At 44.8% G+C, this 18,776-nt stretch overlaps 1 protein-coding gene across 2 annotated transcripts in view; it reads right to left on the reverse strand.

Annotated features, from left to right (window-relative positions):
• LOC122556992 (CXADR-like membrane protein) overlaps positions 1-18,776 on the reverse strand; it is a 70,821-nt gene that overhangs the window by 26,785 nt on the left and 25,260 nt on the right. Inside the window, exon 1 of one of the 2 annotated variants that reach the window (XM_043704226.1) lies at positions 3,442-3,568. The exons of the other annotated variant lie outside the window; for it this stretch is intronic. Coding sequence (XP_043560161.1) covers positions 3,442-3,514 — 73 coding nt within the window. The 5' untranslated portion in view covers positions 3,515-3,568. Of the gene's footprint in view, positions 1-3,441; positions 3,569-18,776 lie in introns of those variants that run through there. 2 annotated transcript variants of the gene reach the window in all.

Genomic DNA, 18,776 nt, shown 5'->3' on the forward strand with positions numbered 1-18,776 from the left:
CGCTCCTTCATCAGGTGGTAGTGGAGGGCTCAATCCTACACACAGAATTTATAGCAAAAATTTGCAGTGTGATGTAAAGAAGTGAAACTATCACTGTATTCTAACAGATGAAAGGCTTAACAGACAATCAATTTTTCAATGTATAATTTCAGTTACATCACACTGCAAATTTTTGCTATAAATTCTGTGTTATGATCGAGCCCTCCACTACCACCTGATGAAGGAGCGTTGCTCTGAAAGCTAGTATGCTTCCAATTAAACCTGTTGGACTATAACCTGGTGTTGTGTGATTTTTAACTTTGTACACCCCCAGCCCAACACCGGCATCTCCAAAGCACAAGAAAGAGAGAGAAGCAGATTAGATTAGACAGTGTGGAAACAGGACCTTCAGCCCAACAAGTCCACACCGACCTGCCGAGGCACAACCCACCCAGACCCATTCCCCTACATTTACCCCTTCACCTAACATTATGGGTAATGTAGCATGGCCAATTCACCTAACCTGCACATTTTTGGACTGTGGGAGGAAACCGGAGCACCCGGAGGAAACCCACGCAGACACGGGGAGAATGTGCAAACTCCACACAGAGAGTCGCCTGAGGCGGGAATTGAACCCAGGTCTCTGGCACTGTGAGGCAGCAGTGCTAACCACCGTACCATCATGCCACCAGACAGGCATAGCTGGGGCCCATGTGGGTGCCCACGGCAATCCCTTTCGTCAGAGGAAGTGGGAGGATTGGAAGGAGAAATTGTTGAGGGTGAGGACCAGTTCAGCCAAACAAATAAGAGTGTCAGTGGAAGGGTACTGTTGGGGACATTGGGAGAGGAAGAAACAGAGGGCTTGGAGGCCATGATCATTATGAGGTTGTGTATGGTCTGGGAGATTTAATCTCCCACCCACAGCTTCCAAACTCAGTTTGGGAATCCCGCACCACCCGATTCTACCTCCTACCCAAGATCCACAAGCCTGACTATCCCAGCCAATCCATCATCTCAGCCTGCTCCCGCCCCACCGAATTCATCTCCGGCTATCTCAATACTGTTCTATTCCCCCTGGTCCAGGAACTTCCCATGTACATTCGAAACACCACCCACACGCTCCATCTCCTCCAAGACTTCCATTTCCCTGGCCCCAATACCTCAGCTTCACCATGGATATCCAGTCCCTCGACATCTTCATCATGGACATCCAGTCCCTCTACACCATGACCAGGGCCTCTAAGCCCTCCATTTCTTCCTCTCCCGACGTCCACCCACTGACATTCTTATTCATTTGGCTGAACTGGTCCTCACCCTCAACACTTTCTCTTCTAATCCTCCCTCTAGTCGAAAGGAGTAGCCACGGGCACCCCCCAGGCTCCAACTATGCCTTTCTCTTTGTTGGCTACATAGAACAGTCCATCTTCCTGAGTTACACCGGCACCACTCCCCACCTCTTCCTCCGCTACATTGATGACTGCAGCGGTGCCGCCTCGTGCTCCCACAAGGAGGTCGAACAGTTCATCAACTTCACCAACACATTCCACCCCAACCTTAAATTCACCTGGACCATCTCTGACACCTCGCTCCCCTTCCTCGACCTCTCCATCTCCATCAATGGTGACCGACTCAACACTGATATTTTCTACAAACCCACCGACTCCCACAGCTACCTGGATTACACCTCTTCCCACCCTACCTCCTGCAAAAATTCTATCCTGTATTCCCAACTCCACCGCCTCTGCCGTATCTGCTCCCAGGAGGACCAGTTCCACCACAGAACACACCAGAAGGCCTCCTTGATTAAAGACTGAAATTTCCCCTCCCACTTGGTTGAAGATGCCCTCCAAAGCATCTCATCCACTTCCCGCACCACCGGCCTTGAACCCCACCCCACCAACCTCCACATAAATTGCATCATCCGCCGACATTTCCGCCACCCCCAAACGGACCCCACCACCAGGGATATATTTGCCTCCCCACCTCTTTCCACCTTCCGGTCACTTATTGTATCCATTGCTCCCGATGCGGTCTCCTCTACATTGGGGAGACTGGACGTCTCCTAGCAGAGTGCTTTAGGGAACATCTCCGGGACACCCGTACCAATCAACCACACTGCCCTGTGGCCCAACATTTCAACTCCCCCTCCCACTCTGCTGAGAACATGCCGGTGCTGGGCCTCCTCCACCGCCGCTCCCTTACCACCTGATGCCTGGAGGACGAACGCCTCATTTTCTGCCTCGGGACTCTCCAAGCCAGGGCATCAATGTGGACTTCACCAGTTTCCTCATTCCACCTCCCCCCCACTTTACCCCAGTTCCAACCTGTCAGCTCAGCACCGCCCTCATGTCCTGTCCCACCTGTCAATCTTCCTTCCCACCTATCTGCTCCAACCTCCTCTCCGACCTATCACCATTACCCCCACCTCCATCCACCTACTGCATTCTCAGCTACCTTCTCCCCAGCCCCACCCCCTCCCATTTGTCTCTCCACCCCCGAGGCTCCCAGCCTTATTCTTGATGAAGGGCTCTGGTCGGAAAGGTTGATTTTCGGATGCTGCCTGATCTGCTGTGCTTTCCCAGCATCACACTCTCAACTGTGAACTTCAGCATCTGCAGACCACACTGTCTCCTAGATAAACTAGGAGATTCTCAAACTAGGGAGCATGCTCCCCCAGCCAGACTGTTCAGGAGAGATGTCAGGAAGACTTCTACACACAAAGAGTGGGAGAGGTTTGGAACTCTCTTCCACAAAGGGAAGATTGTTAATTTTCAATTTGAGATATGTATGCTATTGTTAAATAAAGTTAACAAGGGATGTGAGCCAAAGGCGGATATGTGGAGCTTTTGCACACTGATTAGTCATACTTCATTGAATAGCAGAACAGGCTTGAGGGGCTGAATGGCCTCCACCTGTTTCTATGTTGTGTGGAGCTCACACACACAAGCATGGACCAATGGCCTGCACAGTCTGATTCCCTGCTGTGTCCCCTGTGTCAGTTAGTTTTGTGATCAGCCCTGACTGCAGAATTCAGTGAGTCACTGCAGAAACTCAGCAACCCACTCGGATGATACAATCATTAACTGGAAATGTCCTTCACTTCCTTTTCAGTCCTTTATTAAACTAAGTGATAACGATTTGGTTTTCTTATTAATCCAAAGCCCTCCCTTCAGACAGTCAAAGGACAAAGAACTGTCTGACACTCAACATTGAACGTGAACTTTCCCTCGGGTCTGGTAGAGTCCAGACAGGTGGCAAGATACTTGTAATGAAACTCTGTCACTTTTTCAGAATGGACTTAACTAAGTGAGCAGGACTCTGATATAACTAAGCTGTGAGCATTCGCATACATCTGACATGAACCTATTAACCATTTACTACATTCTCCAGTGACCGGGCTAATTTTTGTCCATTTGAAAAGGGAAACAGATGAACTACAGCTACACATAGGAAGGTGCCCACCTTGAGTGTAGCTGACCTGAGTGATGATACACAGCAAGGCAGCCAGCACGGTCCTCTTCAATCCCTCACTCATTCTTCAGTGCCACGTTCTTCCCTTGACCGAACCTGCTCAGCACTGAAACTAAACCTGAACTGTTTTCCTTCCTCCTGGCTCTCACTCAGTTTTACAACACCACCTACGGCCAGGTACCTTAACCCTTTGATTGCCAGACCCAAATGTGAGATGAATTGACCCTGCGGTTTGTTTACTGGAAGAGGTAACATAGAAACCACAGCAAGTAGGAGAAGGGGTATGCCATTCAGACTTTTGATTCTGCTCCACCATTCAATACATTAAAGAGAGGGTGGGACAAGTCAGGGGTAGACTTTGGCCTCACTGCCTGGGGTTCAAGTTGAATTAATCCATTCCCTGCTCCCCATTAAAGAACCTGCCCAATTCTGACCTGATCTCACACTCCCCTTCCCACTCCCTTTCTGACATGACCATCCTCCACCTCCTCTATTGCCACAACTAACTAAACTGCAAATTGGAGGAACAACACCTCGTCTTCCGCCTGGGCAGCCTACAACCTGGAGGACTCAACACTGATTTCTCCAATTTCAAAAAACCTCCCTTCCCATCCCCCGACTCCCTTCTCAGCCCCTCCCCCTCCCTTCCATTCCTCTGACCGACCCTTCCTCCTAGCCATCTACCAGATTCATTCCTCCCATCAACCAACCAGGTCGTACCCTCTTCCTGTGTTCAGCTATCCCCACCTCACCACACACCCTACCCATTTTATCTGCAGCCCTCCCATACACCCACACCCAGTCCTGAAATATGGTTATACCCAAAACGTTGACTTCTCCACCTCCTGATGCTACCTGGCTTGGTTTGTTCTTCCAGCCTCCTGCCATTCGATCAATTTCGAACTAAGCAAAATTGATTTGAAAGTGATGTCTATAATAATGTGTAATTTAATACACTGTAAATTGTTCATGGTGCAGGGCTTCATGAGGTAAAATCTTTACTTAAATTTCCATTTTGCTGGTTAAAAATAGGAGAGAGCAGATATTTTCTGAATAACATGGTACAGTTATAAAGCAGTTTCACTTCTTGTGTTGTGAGGGAATTCCACAGTTTCCACAGCCCAGAAGCAGGCTATTCCCCACTGGAATCTCCTTCCACCCTCTCTATCTCCATCAACTTAGTATAAACATGGAAAAAGAGCAGGACAATCAGCCCTGCACATTGCTCTGCCATTCAGTATTCTATCTATGTTTATTTAGTGTCTTATTAAGTACAGCCATGTTTTAACTGGCCCCTGTAGGAGCGAGATCCATGATCTCACCACTCTCTGGATGACGAGGTTTCCCTGGGATTTCCCACATGATTTATTAGTGATTCTCTGATATTAGTGACCTCGAATTTGGTACTTTTCCATAAGCGAAGCCATTTTCTGTACACATTCCTGATTTCATAATCAGAATCCATGGATGAGGTCACACCCCAACCTCTTTTCTAAAATGAAGACTTGCATTCATATAGAACCTTTCAGGCCCCTGCTGGGCATCTCAGCACGCTTTACAACTGCAGACGATCCATGGAAAAGTAATCACTGTCTAACGGAGGAAACATGGCAGTCAATATGTGCATAGCAAGAGCCCAGAGACATCATCGTCATCATCTCTTTAGGTGATGTTAGTTGAACAATAACTCCCTCCTCACTCTTTCTCTGAACAGCGCCATCTTGTCTTGCTCCACATATGAGAGGAGACCAGGCCCCGATCTGACTTCTCACTGGACAGCCTGTACCTCTGACTATGCAGCATGTCCTCAATCCCACACGGGATGGTCAGAACCTGACTTCCACATTCAGTTCCTAGCATGGGACTTGAAGCTCCCATTCTGACATGGAATCAAGATTGGTTTCTATGAGATCGCCTCATTCTTTGAAACTCCAGTGAGTTGTTTTAAAAGTTTAGTGACCTTTGTTGTAGCTTAGCCCTCTAACTGTAAATCCAGCACAGTACACATTACACTGTGTGGTCTAACTCAAATTGTGCACAAATTTAACACAATGTCCCTGCCTTGCACATTCTACCCCACTAGAAATAAATCACTGCATTCGACTGGTTTTATTTTTATTGTGACCTTGTTCACTTTTTGTTCTACTTGCAGTGATGTATGTATCTGTGCTCCCAGATCTCTTTGATTCCCTACCCCTCCTTATCTATGAGCCTGTGACCTCCTTATTCTTCCCACACTCATGCTATGTGGAAGTGAATTTGTCTGAGGTAGTTGTGGTTCCCATAACAACCAGCTCATCGACACCGTCAGTTTCAGGCTCAGAGAGCGAGTTGACAATCTTAACCCAATATTTGAAAACGGTTGATTTGCTCATAGGGCAGGGTTCATTTCTCCAATTTTTTGTTGACATCAGCTTTTCTTACTTCTAAACATGTCAAATCCAACATTCTGCAGACCACCCTCCCACCTTGCACCTTCTGTAAAATTGAACCCATTCAAAACCTTATTATCCACTTTATAATTTACATCAGTTCTGTTCACCCATCACCCCATTTGCTCACCCTCCTACACTCGCTCCTGGACAGTAACTTCTCCATATTACAGTTTGTGTAAGCCCTGTATTAGACCTCAGCTCACTAATGTGTCCAATTGTGGGAACCACATCGCCTGCTCCTCGGATGCTGTGCTTTTCCAGCGCCACACTCTTGGCTCGGATCTCCAGCATCTGCAGTCCTCACTTTCTCCCACCACATCACAGCAAGGTTGTGAACGCTTTGGAAAGAATGCCAAGTGGTTTACAATAATGGTTCCAGGGAGGAGGAACAGGAACAGAGAGGATAGAAGAGGATGTTGGGGCTGTTCTCCCAGGAGAGGACAAGACCAAGAGGAGATTTGATTGAGGTTTTCAAAATATGAGTGAGCTGGAAGGAGCAGATAGGGACAAGCCATTCCCGCTTGTAAAAGAAAAAGGACATGGATTTAAAAGTGATGTGCAAATGAAGGAAGGGTACGGTTATTTGGACAGAGTTGGTGTGCAGGGATATGGGGAATAGGCAGGAGATTGGGATGAGGGAATGGTACTTATTTAATGAGCAAGAACAGGCATGATAGGCTGAGTAACCTCTTTATGCACCGTAACAATTCTGTGATTCGGTGACATTTCTCATCATTGTTTTCCAAATTCCTCCATGGTCTTGACCCCCATCTCTTACCCTCTTCTTTGTAATCATCTGCATCTCCTTAAATTCCAGCCTCTTGAGCATCTCCAAATGTTAACCTCTCCACCATTAGCTCCCCCTCAGTTCCCTGAGCCCCAAGCTCTGGAACTCCCTCCCTGAAAATCTGCACCTCTCTCACCCACCAAGACACTACTGCGAACAAAGTCCTTCAACCAAGCATTTGTCACATGTCTGTTATGGTGTGAGGTTTTCTGTCTGATAACAACGGCACCTATGGATGTTTTATGTTACAACACAGGGTAACCCCCCTGCTAATTTAAACCAGCAACACAGAAATGATTTAACCTGTGGTGTAATTTGTTAAAATTCAAGTGGCAGAGAACTATCTCAAAAGTCACTATTTAAAGTAAAAATTAACAACTTTAACTTTTTTTAAAGTCTGACAGAGAACAATTAACTAACAACTATTTACAACTCATTTTTCTAACCCTATCTTTTACCTCCCCCCCCCACAATACTAGTCTGATAAAACCCCCAATTAAGATTTACAGAAAAACTCAAATTTCAAAACCAGCCAGCTGTTGAATCTTCTCTTTGTATCTTCCTCTTCTTCTTCTTCTTAGGGATTTCTGTTTCACAGGTCACTAATAGATAAAGGTACCTTTAAGAGAGCTATTCTGCGGGCAGCCTGTATGTGTTGGTGGCTTGGCAGCTCTCCTCCAACTGTTCAATTTTTCCCAGCTTTATACATCAAAGCATCAGATAATTTCATTGGTGTTAATATTGTCAAAATACCAAATTTAAACTTGATTGGAGTTTCGTTTCTTGGGGCCTAATTTAAACTGATTGGCTGAATTTGAATTTGTTTCTTGTCTCATTGCAACCCAGGTACTGCTCGCTGCTGGACTAAATGTTATACTGTAAATTTTCCAGTACTCTACGTTCTTCTCTAAGTCCTTCAACTCTCTTAGAGGTACAGTAAACCTTACACCTTCATAGCATTTATTATGTTGGAGGTGCTATAAAAATGCAGCTTGTAATTGTAGCCAGGCTCCCATACTGATTTGTTTTTGGTCTTGAGTGTTCTTCACCATTTGGCCAATTGAGTCTGGCCCACAATTCAATAAGACTGAGGCTTTAACTCTGGCACCTACCCCCATCCACAGCCTCTGTGGATTTATTCATTCATAAAATAATTCCACCAATTGGCACACACAGTGGAACCACGGAATGTGTGCTGCACATTCAAATCATCATGTCTGTGCTGCCTCTTTGCACAAACAATCCCCAAAACCTTTTCTTTGCTGGCTGCTCTCCTCTAAGCTCTTTGTCCTCCTTGGTTTTGAATGTCACGATCACTGGAGCTCCTCTGGCACTGGATGTTTGAGACATGTGGGCTACATTGAGGTTGGGGTGGGGCTATGGAGGGAAAGGTGGAGCAATGTCAAGCAAGACAGGCGGACCTTATCAGTCTTATGCACTGCCTTGAACTGAAAACAACAAGTGCTGGAGATCACACAGCAAGCTAACATTTCGAATCTAGATTACAGCCTTAATTGGCTCAATGATTTGGATGAGCATGTACAAGGCATGATTAGTAAGTTTGCAGATGACACTAAAATAGACGGTATCTTGGACAGCAAGGAAGGTTTTCAGAAATTGCAGCAGGGCCTTGATCAGCTGGGGAAGTGGGCTGAGAAATGGCAAATGGAGTTTAATAGATAGATTAATATAGATACAGAACTGGCTCGAATGTAGAAGACAGAGGATGGTGGTGGAGGGTTGCTTTTCAGATGGGGGGCCTGTGACCAGTGGAGTGTCCCAAGAATTGAGTGCTGGGTCCTCTACTTTTTGTCATTTATATGATTGATTTGGGTGCGAACATAAGAGGTACAGTTAGTAAGTTTGCAGATGATACCAAAATTGGAGGTGTAGTGGACAGTGAAGAAGGTTACCTCAGAGTATAACAGGAACTTGATCAGATGGGTCAGTGGGCTGAGGAGTGACAGATGGAGTTTAATTTAGATAAATGCAAGGGGCTGCAATTTGGAAAAGCAAAAAGCAAATTAGAGCAGGACTTATACACTTGATAAGGCCCTAGGGAGTGTTGTTGAACAAAGAGACCTTGGAGTGCAGGTTTAGAGCATAAGAGACTGAGAGAGGAACTTACAGAAGTGTATAAGATCATGAGAGGGCATGGATAGGGTGAATGCACTTAGTCTTTTTCCCAGGGTTGGGGAATCGAGAACTAGAGGGCATCAGTCTAAGGTTAGAGGGGAAAGAATAAAGGGAACCTGAGGGGCAACTATTTTACGCAGAGGGTGGTACACATGTGAAAGAGCTCCCAGTGGAAATGGTTGAGATGGGTACATTAACAACATTTAAAAGGCATTTGGACAATTATATGGATGGGACAGGTTTCAAAGGATATGGACCAAGTGCAGGGAAATAGGGTTAGTGTATGTGTATATTTTGGTCAGCATGGACTAGTTTGGGCCAAAGGGCCTGTCTCCGTGCTATAGGACACTATGGCTTGATGGCTCCCTGGCACTCATGTACGTGTAAGTCTAGATATACATTGCCCCTTCAGGAACATTGCCCAACCTGAGATGGTACCTGCAGACTGCACGCTGGTTGGACTTGTGAAAACTCATGCCAGCTCACTACCACACATGGCCCCATCCTATCCTCCACGCTGGTCTCTATTTCTGGGGATGATGGTGGTGTACTGGTGTTATCATGAGATTATTAATCCAGATACCCAGGTAATGAAGACCATGAAACTGCTGTTGATCATCAGAAAAACCCATCTGATTCATGCATGCCCTTTAGGGAAAGAAATCTGCCATCCTTGATTGGTCTGGCCTACATGTGACTCCAGACCCACAGCAATGTGGCTGCCTCTTAACTATTCTCTGGGCAATTAGGGATGGGGAATAAATGCTGGCCCAGCCAGTGACACCCACATTGCCTGAATGAATTTTAACAAAATGAAAGATATTGCTGTGTAAATAGTTGAAACTCATGATTGGAGATCATTCCAGCACCACTCCAATCTTGACTCTGATCTCCAGCATCTGCAGTCCTCACTTTCGCCTATTTGGTCCCTTGAACCTGCTCCAACATTCAATAGGATCTTGGCTGATCTGACATTCCTGACATCCACTTTCCTCCCTTTCCCCATTACCTTTAATTTCTCTACTGATCAAGAATCATCTCAGCCTTAGATATACACAAGGATTCTGCCCCCATAGCTCTCTGTGGCAAGGATTTCCAAAGACTCACAACCCTCTAAGAGAAAAAAAAACTACTCCTTGTTTCTGCCTTGATTTAGCTCCCCTTTATTCTGAGACTATGCCCTCTGGTCCTAGCTTCTCCCAAGAAGAAAATGTCTGATGTGTGTTCATCTGGTTTTCGCGCTGGTCTCCCGCACCCTACCTGTTATAAACTTCAAGCCATCCAAAACTCTGCTCTTCACAATCGAAATTCCCCAACCCAGAGACATCCTCAGAGTTTTTTCGAATTGGTGTTTAACATGGGGCAGTAGTGAGGTGTTGCTACACTGTGATAACTCAGAGTCCATGAGTCCCTTCACCTTTCACACAGTGCGCTGACCCTGTCAGTTTATAAACCATAAGCCTCGCATGGCCGAATGATTTCCAAGTAAGGATAAGCAGTGGGCCTGGCAATCCAACTAAAAAACACTAGTCTCCCTGGCAACCACATTTGCATTGGTCTGTCATTAATATTATTGATGGTGGTTCTGTTCATGCCTCAGATTTAGGTGAGCTCATGGACTTACGTTGCTTAATGAAGAAAGACCAATGTCCACATAGCTCATCACCTGCCATGAAAGAAAGGATGTGCATTTCTGTCGCACCTATTACAACCTCAGGATGTCCCAAGCTGTATCAGAACCACTGAGAGGGGTCTCAGTAACCAGAGGACACAGTGTAGCCTGATTGGTGGAAGAATCTTAGGGATTATTGGACGCAGTGATCTGGGATACACTGCCTGAAAGGGCGATGGAAGGAAAGTCACAGTGTAACAGATTGTTCGGATGTTATTTGGGCCTTTATGCAGAATTTTACAGGAGCCTGAGCAATGTGGACCTTGGTGAGATTTTGGCAGAGTCAGAGATGTTCAGAGAGGTCTATCTCAATATTGGGAGTATCTTGCTGCATCTTCTATGGAAATGCTGAAGTGAGACAGGTCTTTCACTAGACAGTAGCAAATTGTGAATTAAGGGGGCATTATAACTTTTTAAACAGCTTATTACTGCCAGAACCTTCCTGGTTAACATTCAGCTTCCTGTCTTACCAAACATGTCGAGCAAGCTAGACATGGTGAATCCTCGACATGGAGGTAGGAGCAGGTACCTGGAGACTTCAGCTCACCACTGGCTGTGAGGAGCCTTCATGTTGCTCAGCACCATCCTGCGTCTCAGGGAATGATCCACAGGCATCATCCACACACACACCCATCATCCACAGACATTGGCATCCTGGCATTTGCTGACCCCTTGTGACCCTCAACTGGCACAAAAACAAAATGGGAAAGGTGCTCTGATCATGTGTAAAAAGAGTAATTAGGGATAGTATTAGATTCAAGGAACGGGCACGCGATGTGGCCAAAAAGAGCAGCAGACCGGGATCAGTTTAGATATCAGCAAATTTCAGTATGTGAAGAGAAAATGATTAAAAAAAACAAATGTAGGTCCCTTACAATCAGAAACCGGGGTAGGTATAATGGAGAACAAACAGATGGCAGACTGATTGGTTCTGTCTGCACTAAAGAGGACACAAATGTCATCCCAAAAATGTTGGGGAACATAGAGTCTAGATAGAGAGCGGAGCTGCAGGAAATCATTATTAGTAGGGAAATGGCGTTGGGGAAATTGATGGGATTAACAGCCAATAAATTCCCAGTACATCCCGGAGTACTTTAGGAAGTGGCCCTGGAAATAATGGACATATTGGTGGTCATCTTCCAAGCTCCTACAGAATGTGAAACAGTTCCTTTGGAATCGAAGGAAGCTAATGTAATCCAGACCGCTTGCATCTAAAAGGAAAAGGGCAGCAGCCACATTGGATACACACCACCACTTGTAAGTTCCCCTCCAAGCCACTCACCATCCTGATTTGAAAATATATCACCGTTACTGCAATGTTGCTGGGTTCAACTCCTGAGATTCCCTCCTTAATTACATTGTGGGTCTACCTACAGCACACGGACTGCAGTGTTTCAAGAAAGCATGTCACCACCACCTTCTGACGGCAAGTACAAAGGACAAAGAAAATTTACAGCCCAGGAACACGCCCTTCGCCCCTTCCAGCCTGAGCCGATTCAAATCCATTGACTCAACTTATCACCAAATTCCTAAGGTTCTGTATCCCTCTGCTCCGTACCTACTCATGCATCTGTCTAGATGCATCTTAAATGAAAAAGAAAAAAATTAAAAAGGAGGTAAATAGAAAACAGAAAATTATAGACCGGTTAACCGGCTATCGATAGTTGGGAAAATACTGGAATCCACTATGAAAGATTTAATAGCAGACCACTTGGAAAATGGTGACAGGATCAGACAGTCAGTGTGGATTTACAAAAGGGAAATCATGCTTGACAAATCTACTGGAGTTTTTTGAGTCAATAGCAGGTGGAGTTGACAAGGGGGAGATAATGAATATGATTTATTTTAGCTTTCAGAAAGCTTTCAATAAAGTCCCACATAAGAAACAGGAATGTAAGAGTGAAACACATGGGATGGAATGGGATGGGTGTGGGGGCGGGAAGTGTATTGACATGGATAAAGAACAGCTGTCAGACAGGAAACAAAGAGCAGGAATAAGTAGTTGGAAAGACACAGAAAGAATATGGACAGGACTTGCCTGAAAAATCTTTCAAAAAACTCATGCAACTCACACTTAGAGAAAACAATGTATGACTCAGCACACTGTGTGTGCACGAGCATTATGGGCATCTGAGTTAGTGCCATTCTCCCATTATCTTCCCCCATCCCTGCACTTGCCTCCTTTTCAAATAAAAATCTCTCGCCTTTTTCAAAGCCTTTATTGTACCTGCCTCCCCCACACTCTCACACAGTACATTCCAGACCCTAACTACTCGAGTGAACCTGTCTCCCTCACACTCTCAGACAGTACATTCCAGACCCTAACTATTCGAGTGAACCTGTCTCTCCCACACTCTCAGACAGTACATTACAGACCCTACCTATTCGAGTGAACCTGTCTCCCTCACACTCTCAGACAGTACATTCCAGACCCTAACTATTTGAGTGAACCTGTCTCCCCCATACTCTCAGACAATACATTCCCAGACCCTAATTGTTCACTGTGTTTCCTCATGTTCCTTCTTTTGGCAATTACCTTAAATCTGTGTCCTCTCATTCTCAAACCTTTCATGATTGGGCATATATTTTCTACCGCTCTGTATAGCACTCTCCTGATTTTGATTACTTCAATCACATGTCCTCTCAGCCTCCAAGGAGCACACACCTAATGTCTCTAATCTGTGACCTCCTTGTACAATCTCTCTCTGGGAAACCTGGTCCGTAGATTAAGAACTTGTTCAGTGAAACCTTGGAGTTTAATTCAACATTGTCAGTCAATTGGGTCCATGTCAGAGCAGTTTTACCCTGGATCACTCAGGGCCCCTGGTCCACAGCGAAATGACCTTGTACCACGTTCATGATGCTGGAGTGTGTCCTGCGGAGCCCTTTCTTCAATAAAACAAGGAGCCTTTTACAGCCTGTGCTTTAAAAGAAATATGAGGGTATTTCACAGATTGTTAAACTTCCTAGGGAATGTGTGTGCATTAAAACCAGAAGGAGCCAGTACAGTGGCCCTGCATTAACTCACTGTGTGCCATGAGAATGTTCAAGCCCAGCTCGCAACAATGAGATTCTCAGAGGATGGCAAGGCTGGCATTGTTTCAATGGAGAAAACACTGGCACAATCATTTGGAAATGATACACAACAAGGGAGCTGTGGTTGACGCCAAGCCTACCCAACACAATACCGGCCAGTGAATTAGAACTAAACTTCACTTCACCTCCCCCTACCCTCCAACCCTAACACAAGTTGATGGCTCAGTGTATTAACACAAAGCTATTAATCCAAAGACCCAGGTAATGTTCTACTGACCTGGGTTCGAGTCCTGCCATGGTAGAATTTGAATTCACTAAAATTCTGGAATTAAGACTCAAATGATGTAACACAAGTAACTCATCTAGTGCCTCCTCAAAACCTGTCCACCATCTACAAGGCACAAGTCAGGAATGAAATGGAATACTCCCCACTTGCCTGGATGGATGCAGCCCCAACAACACTCAAGAAGGTGGACACCAGAATTAAGCAGCCCGTTTTATTGGAAATATGTCCACACACATCCACTCCTTCATCACCGATGCTCAGTAACAGCAGTGTGTACAATCTACAAAGTGCAATGCAGAAATTCTTGAGACAGCACCTTCCAAACCCATGACCTTTTCTATCTCAAAGGGCAAGGGGAACAGATACATGGGAAAACCACCCCCTGCAAGTTCCCTCCAAGCCACTTGCCATCCTGACTTGGAAATATATCACCGTTCCTTCACTGTCACCAGGTCAAGATCCTGGAATTCCCTCCCTGAGGGCATTGTAGGTCAACCTACAACACATGGAGTGCATCAGTTCAAGAAGGCAGCTCACCACCACCTTCTCAAGGGGGCAGCTAGAGACGGGCAGTAAATGCTGGCCCAAGCAGTGACACCTACACGCTGTAAATGACTGATACTAAAAGTTGAACCTGATTGTCTCACAAGTGATAGTCTCCAATTTTATGTAGCTAGTTATTAACTAATTTATAATAAAACTATTTCCTATTCAGAAATATTGAGCTTATCTTTCACTGAACACTTTGTGTCAGAATCCTTCCCACTTAATATCAGCAGCTTAGATTAATCCAGTGGGAAGAATTGGTGACAATGAATCTAGCCAGTTCTGAGTTTGTTACCCAATGCAGTAACTTAACTTGGGGCTGACATCTCACAGGAGATCATTGTACCTTTCAGATGTAACTAGCTATTAAGTATGACGTAATAAACCTCAAGCTTGAGCTCATCTTGTGCAGAAGGTTTTGTGTGGACATCCTTCCCTCACGTGGTATCTCTAGCTTAGATAATACCAGCCAGAAGGATGGGGCAGTCAACTCCTTGAAGACTTGCATAGTAAACCGTGCCAACATTAGCATAAATGCTAGATGGGCTGGATAGTGAAGTGCTGTATGCTTAGCTCTACATAGTCTTATATAAGAAATTTGTGAATTTGTGAAAGTCTACACTACACAGTGCTGTCAAGGCTGGTTCATTCAGTATATTCAAGGCTGAGATAGATAGATTTTTAATCAATAAGGGGATCAATAGTTATGGAGAAAGGTAGGAAAGTGGAGTTTCAGGATTGTCCACAATCGCATTGAATGGCAGAGCAGATTAGATGGGCTGAATGGCCCACTTCTGCTCCTCATCTTATGGTCATAAGTTGCCACTTTTTATAACTAGGACAATATGCATTTCTATGCTCAGTTCCCCATATTCACAGATTTGCCACTCTTGAAGAATGGCAAAACTTTATTCAGTTCTTGTCTTCTTAAGCTTGTTGCTGTAACTATTTGAATGACTGCAGCATTGCTCCACACTGCTGGATACAAGCTCCTGGAGAATACACAGGCGGGAATCCACTCAACACATCGAATATGCAGCAAAAGTAGCATTTTGAACAATGAAAGATAAACACCTCAGGTGTCAGGTAGATTTTCCACTAGAATGTCTCCCAGCCCACAGGACTCTGAGATCAGGGTATTTCTAACTGAAAGTAAACATTTGCTAACCTATTTATTATTCTTTCCTCTCTCTCTCTCTCACAGACCTACATAAACATAACTGCCATGATGACAGGCACTCACTTACACTCTTTCACATGCTTAAGTGGCTATACAATATGGGAGATAGTGATGTAGTGGTAATATCACTAGATTAGTGATCCAAAGCTGCAGACTAATATTCTGGGGACGGTGGTTCAAATTCCACCAGAGCAGATGGTGAAATTTGAATTAAATAGGGGGAAGAAAAAGCTAGTCGCTTTTTTTTTCTTTAAATTCACTCACGGACTTTGCTTGCTGGGTCTGCATTTATTACCCATCCCCAGTTGCCCTTGGGAAGGTGGTGGTGAGCTACCTTATTGAACCGCTGCAGTCCATGTGTTGTAGGTAGACCCACAATGCTATTAGGGAGGAAATTCCAGGATTTTGACCCAGCAACATTGAAGGAATGGAGATATATTTCCAAGTCAGGGTGATGAGTGGATTGGAGGGGAACTTGAAGATAGTGCTGCTCTCGTCCTTCTCGATGGAAGTGGTCGTGGGTTTGGAAGGTGCTGTCTAAGGATGTTTGTGTTGATTTTCGGGCTGTGTAAAACAGTATTGACTGTTGTAAAATTCATCTGATTCACAAATGTCCTTTCGGGAAGGAAATCAGCCATCATTATCTGGTCTGGCCTACATGTGACTGCAGACCTCCAGCAATGTCGTTAACTCTTAATTGCCCTCTTAGCTACTTAGGGATGGGCAATAAATGTTGGCCCAGACAATGATGCCCCATCTATAGATTAGATTGATTCTGGATTACCAAGGGATGAAAGATTATAAGAGATATGTGGGAATGTAGAATGTAGAAGCAACCAACATTTTCCTAGCTACCATCAGTTCTGAGGAAGAGTTACTCAACTTGAAATGTTAACTCTGATTTTTCTCCTCAGACTCTGCCGAATCTGCTGGGATTTTCCAGCAATTTCTGTTTTGTTTCTGATTTACAATGGTTCTTTTGGACTAAGACTCTGCATTGAGTTGCCTACGACTTGGCATCTACAACCAAAGCTGACGTTCCAGCGCCAATGGAAGTGCCAGTGGTGGGCAAAGTAAGATGGCAGGTTGCAGGAATGTAGAGTTGAAATTAAATTCACATCAGCCATGATCCTATTGAATGAAAATTGAAATGATCAATTTTGTTGGGAGAAGGTGGTGTGGTCACAGCTAATGCCCATCCAGGCAGGGTGAGACTGGCATCATCTGCAGTTCCAGACCAGGGGAGGCTGATCGGTTCCCTTCCTCAAAGGTCTTATGTGAACCAATTGGGCTTTTATGAAAATCCAACAACTTTTCATGACTATTTGTTCAGCCTAGAGTTTGTTACTTTTAATTAGCAACAATAAAAACATACCCAACAAGATTAACATCCTTTTATAGCATTTTACAAAGGTAGTACAAGTTCGCAATTGGATTTTGAGTTTTAAGGAGCTGTTAGCCCCTTACATGTGATTAACAACTTTGCTGTATCACACAGAGACACGCTCTGATCCCAGTCTAATTAGACTGGGCTAATGACCTTCAGTGAGATGTCAAGGCCATCCCAGAAGCTAACAACACTTCACCAGTGTCAACTTGTATTGAGTGAACCCCAGAAGGAAGATTCCTTTTTCAGTTTTGAATGCTAATTTGAGGTGGTGCCTGTTAATTTGAGGTGGAGCCTGTTAATTTTGCTGCTTCAGAAGACAGAATGAAATCTAGACTCTACGTCTGAGAATGTTTTCTTGATTCCATCTAACCTCAACTTTGAAATACTGAGCACAGGCAGAAGAAAAGATTGATGACACATTATATTATTATCAACTGTATACAGAACAGTATGATGGGAGACTATGGAAGTGTAGGAGGCCATTCAGCCCCCGAGGCTGTTCCACTACTCGATTTGATAAAGGTTGATTTGTATCATAACTCAATCGATCTCTCTTCGTTCTGTGACCCTTAAAACCTTTAATTAAAATCTATCAATCTCAGTTTGTAAATTTGTCAATTGACCCCCAGCTTCCACAGGTTTTTAGGTGAGAGTTTTCCAGGTTACCACCACTTTCAGTGGTCAAGATGACACAACAACATCTCTTCTTCCTCAGGTGGCTCAGGGAATTTGGCATGTCCATAAGTACCCTCACCAACTCCTACAGCTTCACCACTGAAAGCATACTGTCCGGGTACATAATGGTCTGGCACACCAACCGCTCTGCCCAGGACCCTAAGAAACTACAGAAGGTTGAGTGCACTGCCCAGACCATCATAGGAGCCAACCTTCCATCTACAGACTCCATTTACACAGCTCACTGCCCTGGAAAGGTTGCCAACATCATCAAGAACCCATCACACCCTGGTAATGAGCTCCTGCAACCTCAGGCAGAAGATACAGAAGCCTGAACATGTTCACCAACGGGTTCAGGTACAGCTTCTTTCCAGCTGTTATTAGACAGATGAATGGAGTGTCGAGCCTCAAATAATGCTGATCTTGCTAACACTGATTTTGCCCAAAGCACGCCCTGTGCAATGTCACCTGTATGCCCCTATCTAAGTCTTTTTGATCGTTTGCAAGGTTTGTAGCTCAGGTTGAGGTTTAGGGTGTAGGTTTGCTCGCTGAGCTGTAGGTATGATATCCAGATGTTTCATTACCTGGCTAGGTAACATCATCAGTGGCGACCTCCAAGTGAAGCGAAGCTGTTGTCTCCTGCTTTCTCTTTATATCTTTTTCCTGGATGGGGTTCCTGGGGTTTGTGGTGATGTCATTTCCTGTTCGTTTTCTGAGGGGTTGATAGATGGCATCTAGATCTGTGTGTTTGTTTATGGTGTTGTGGTTGGAGTGCCAGGCTTCTAGGAATTCTCTGGCTTGTCTTTGTTTAGTCTGTCCCAGGATAGATGTGTTGTCCCAATCGAAATGGTGGTTTTCTTTTCATCAAACTCGCATTCCTGGACGTCACAGTCGAAAGAAAGGACAACAGAGAACTACAAACGTGCATATTCAGAAAACCAACAAACAGTGACCAAATACTTAACTACACCAGCAACCATCCTAACACAAACAAAGCTGTATCAGAACATTATTCCAACGAGCCACCACACACTGCAGCACAGACGAACTTCGGAAAACAAAGGAGAACCACCTATACAACGTATTCAAGAAGAACGGATACTCAAAAAATACAGTCCGCAGATTCCTCAAGAACAAACCATGACAAGCAGACCAAACACAGTCAGAAACCCTAACCACCTTA

Source organism: Chiloscyllium plagiosum, chromosome 2 (assembly GCF_004010195.1).
Source record: "Chiloscyllium plagiosum isolate BGI_BamShark_2017 chromosome 2, ASM401019v2, whole genome shotgun sequence".
Classification (NCBI taxonomy): Eukaryota; Metazoa; Chordata; class Chondrichthyes; order Orectolobiformes; family Hemiscylliidae; genus Chiloscyllium; species Chiloscyllium plagiosum.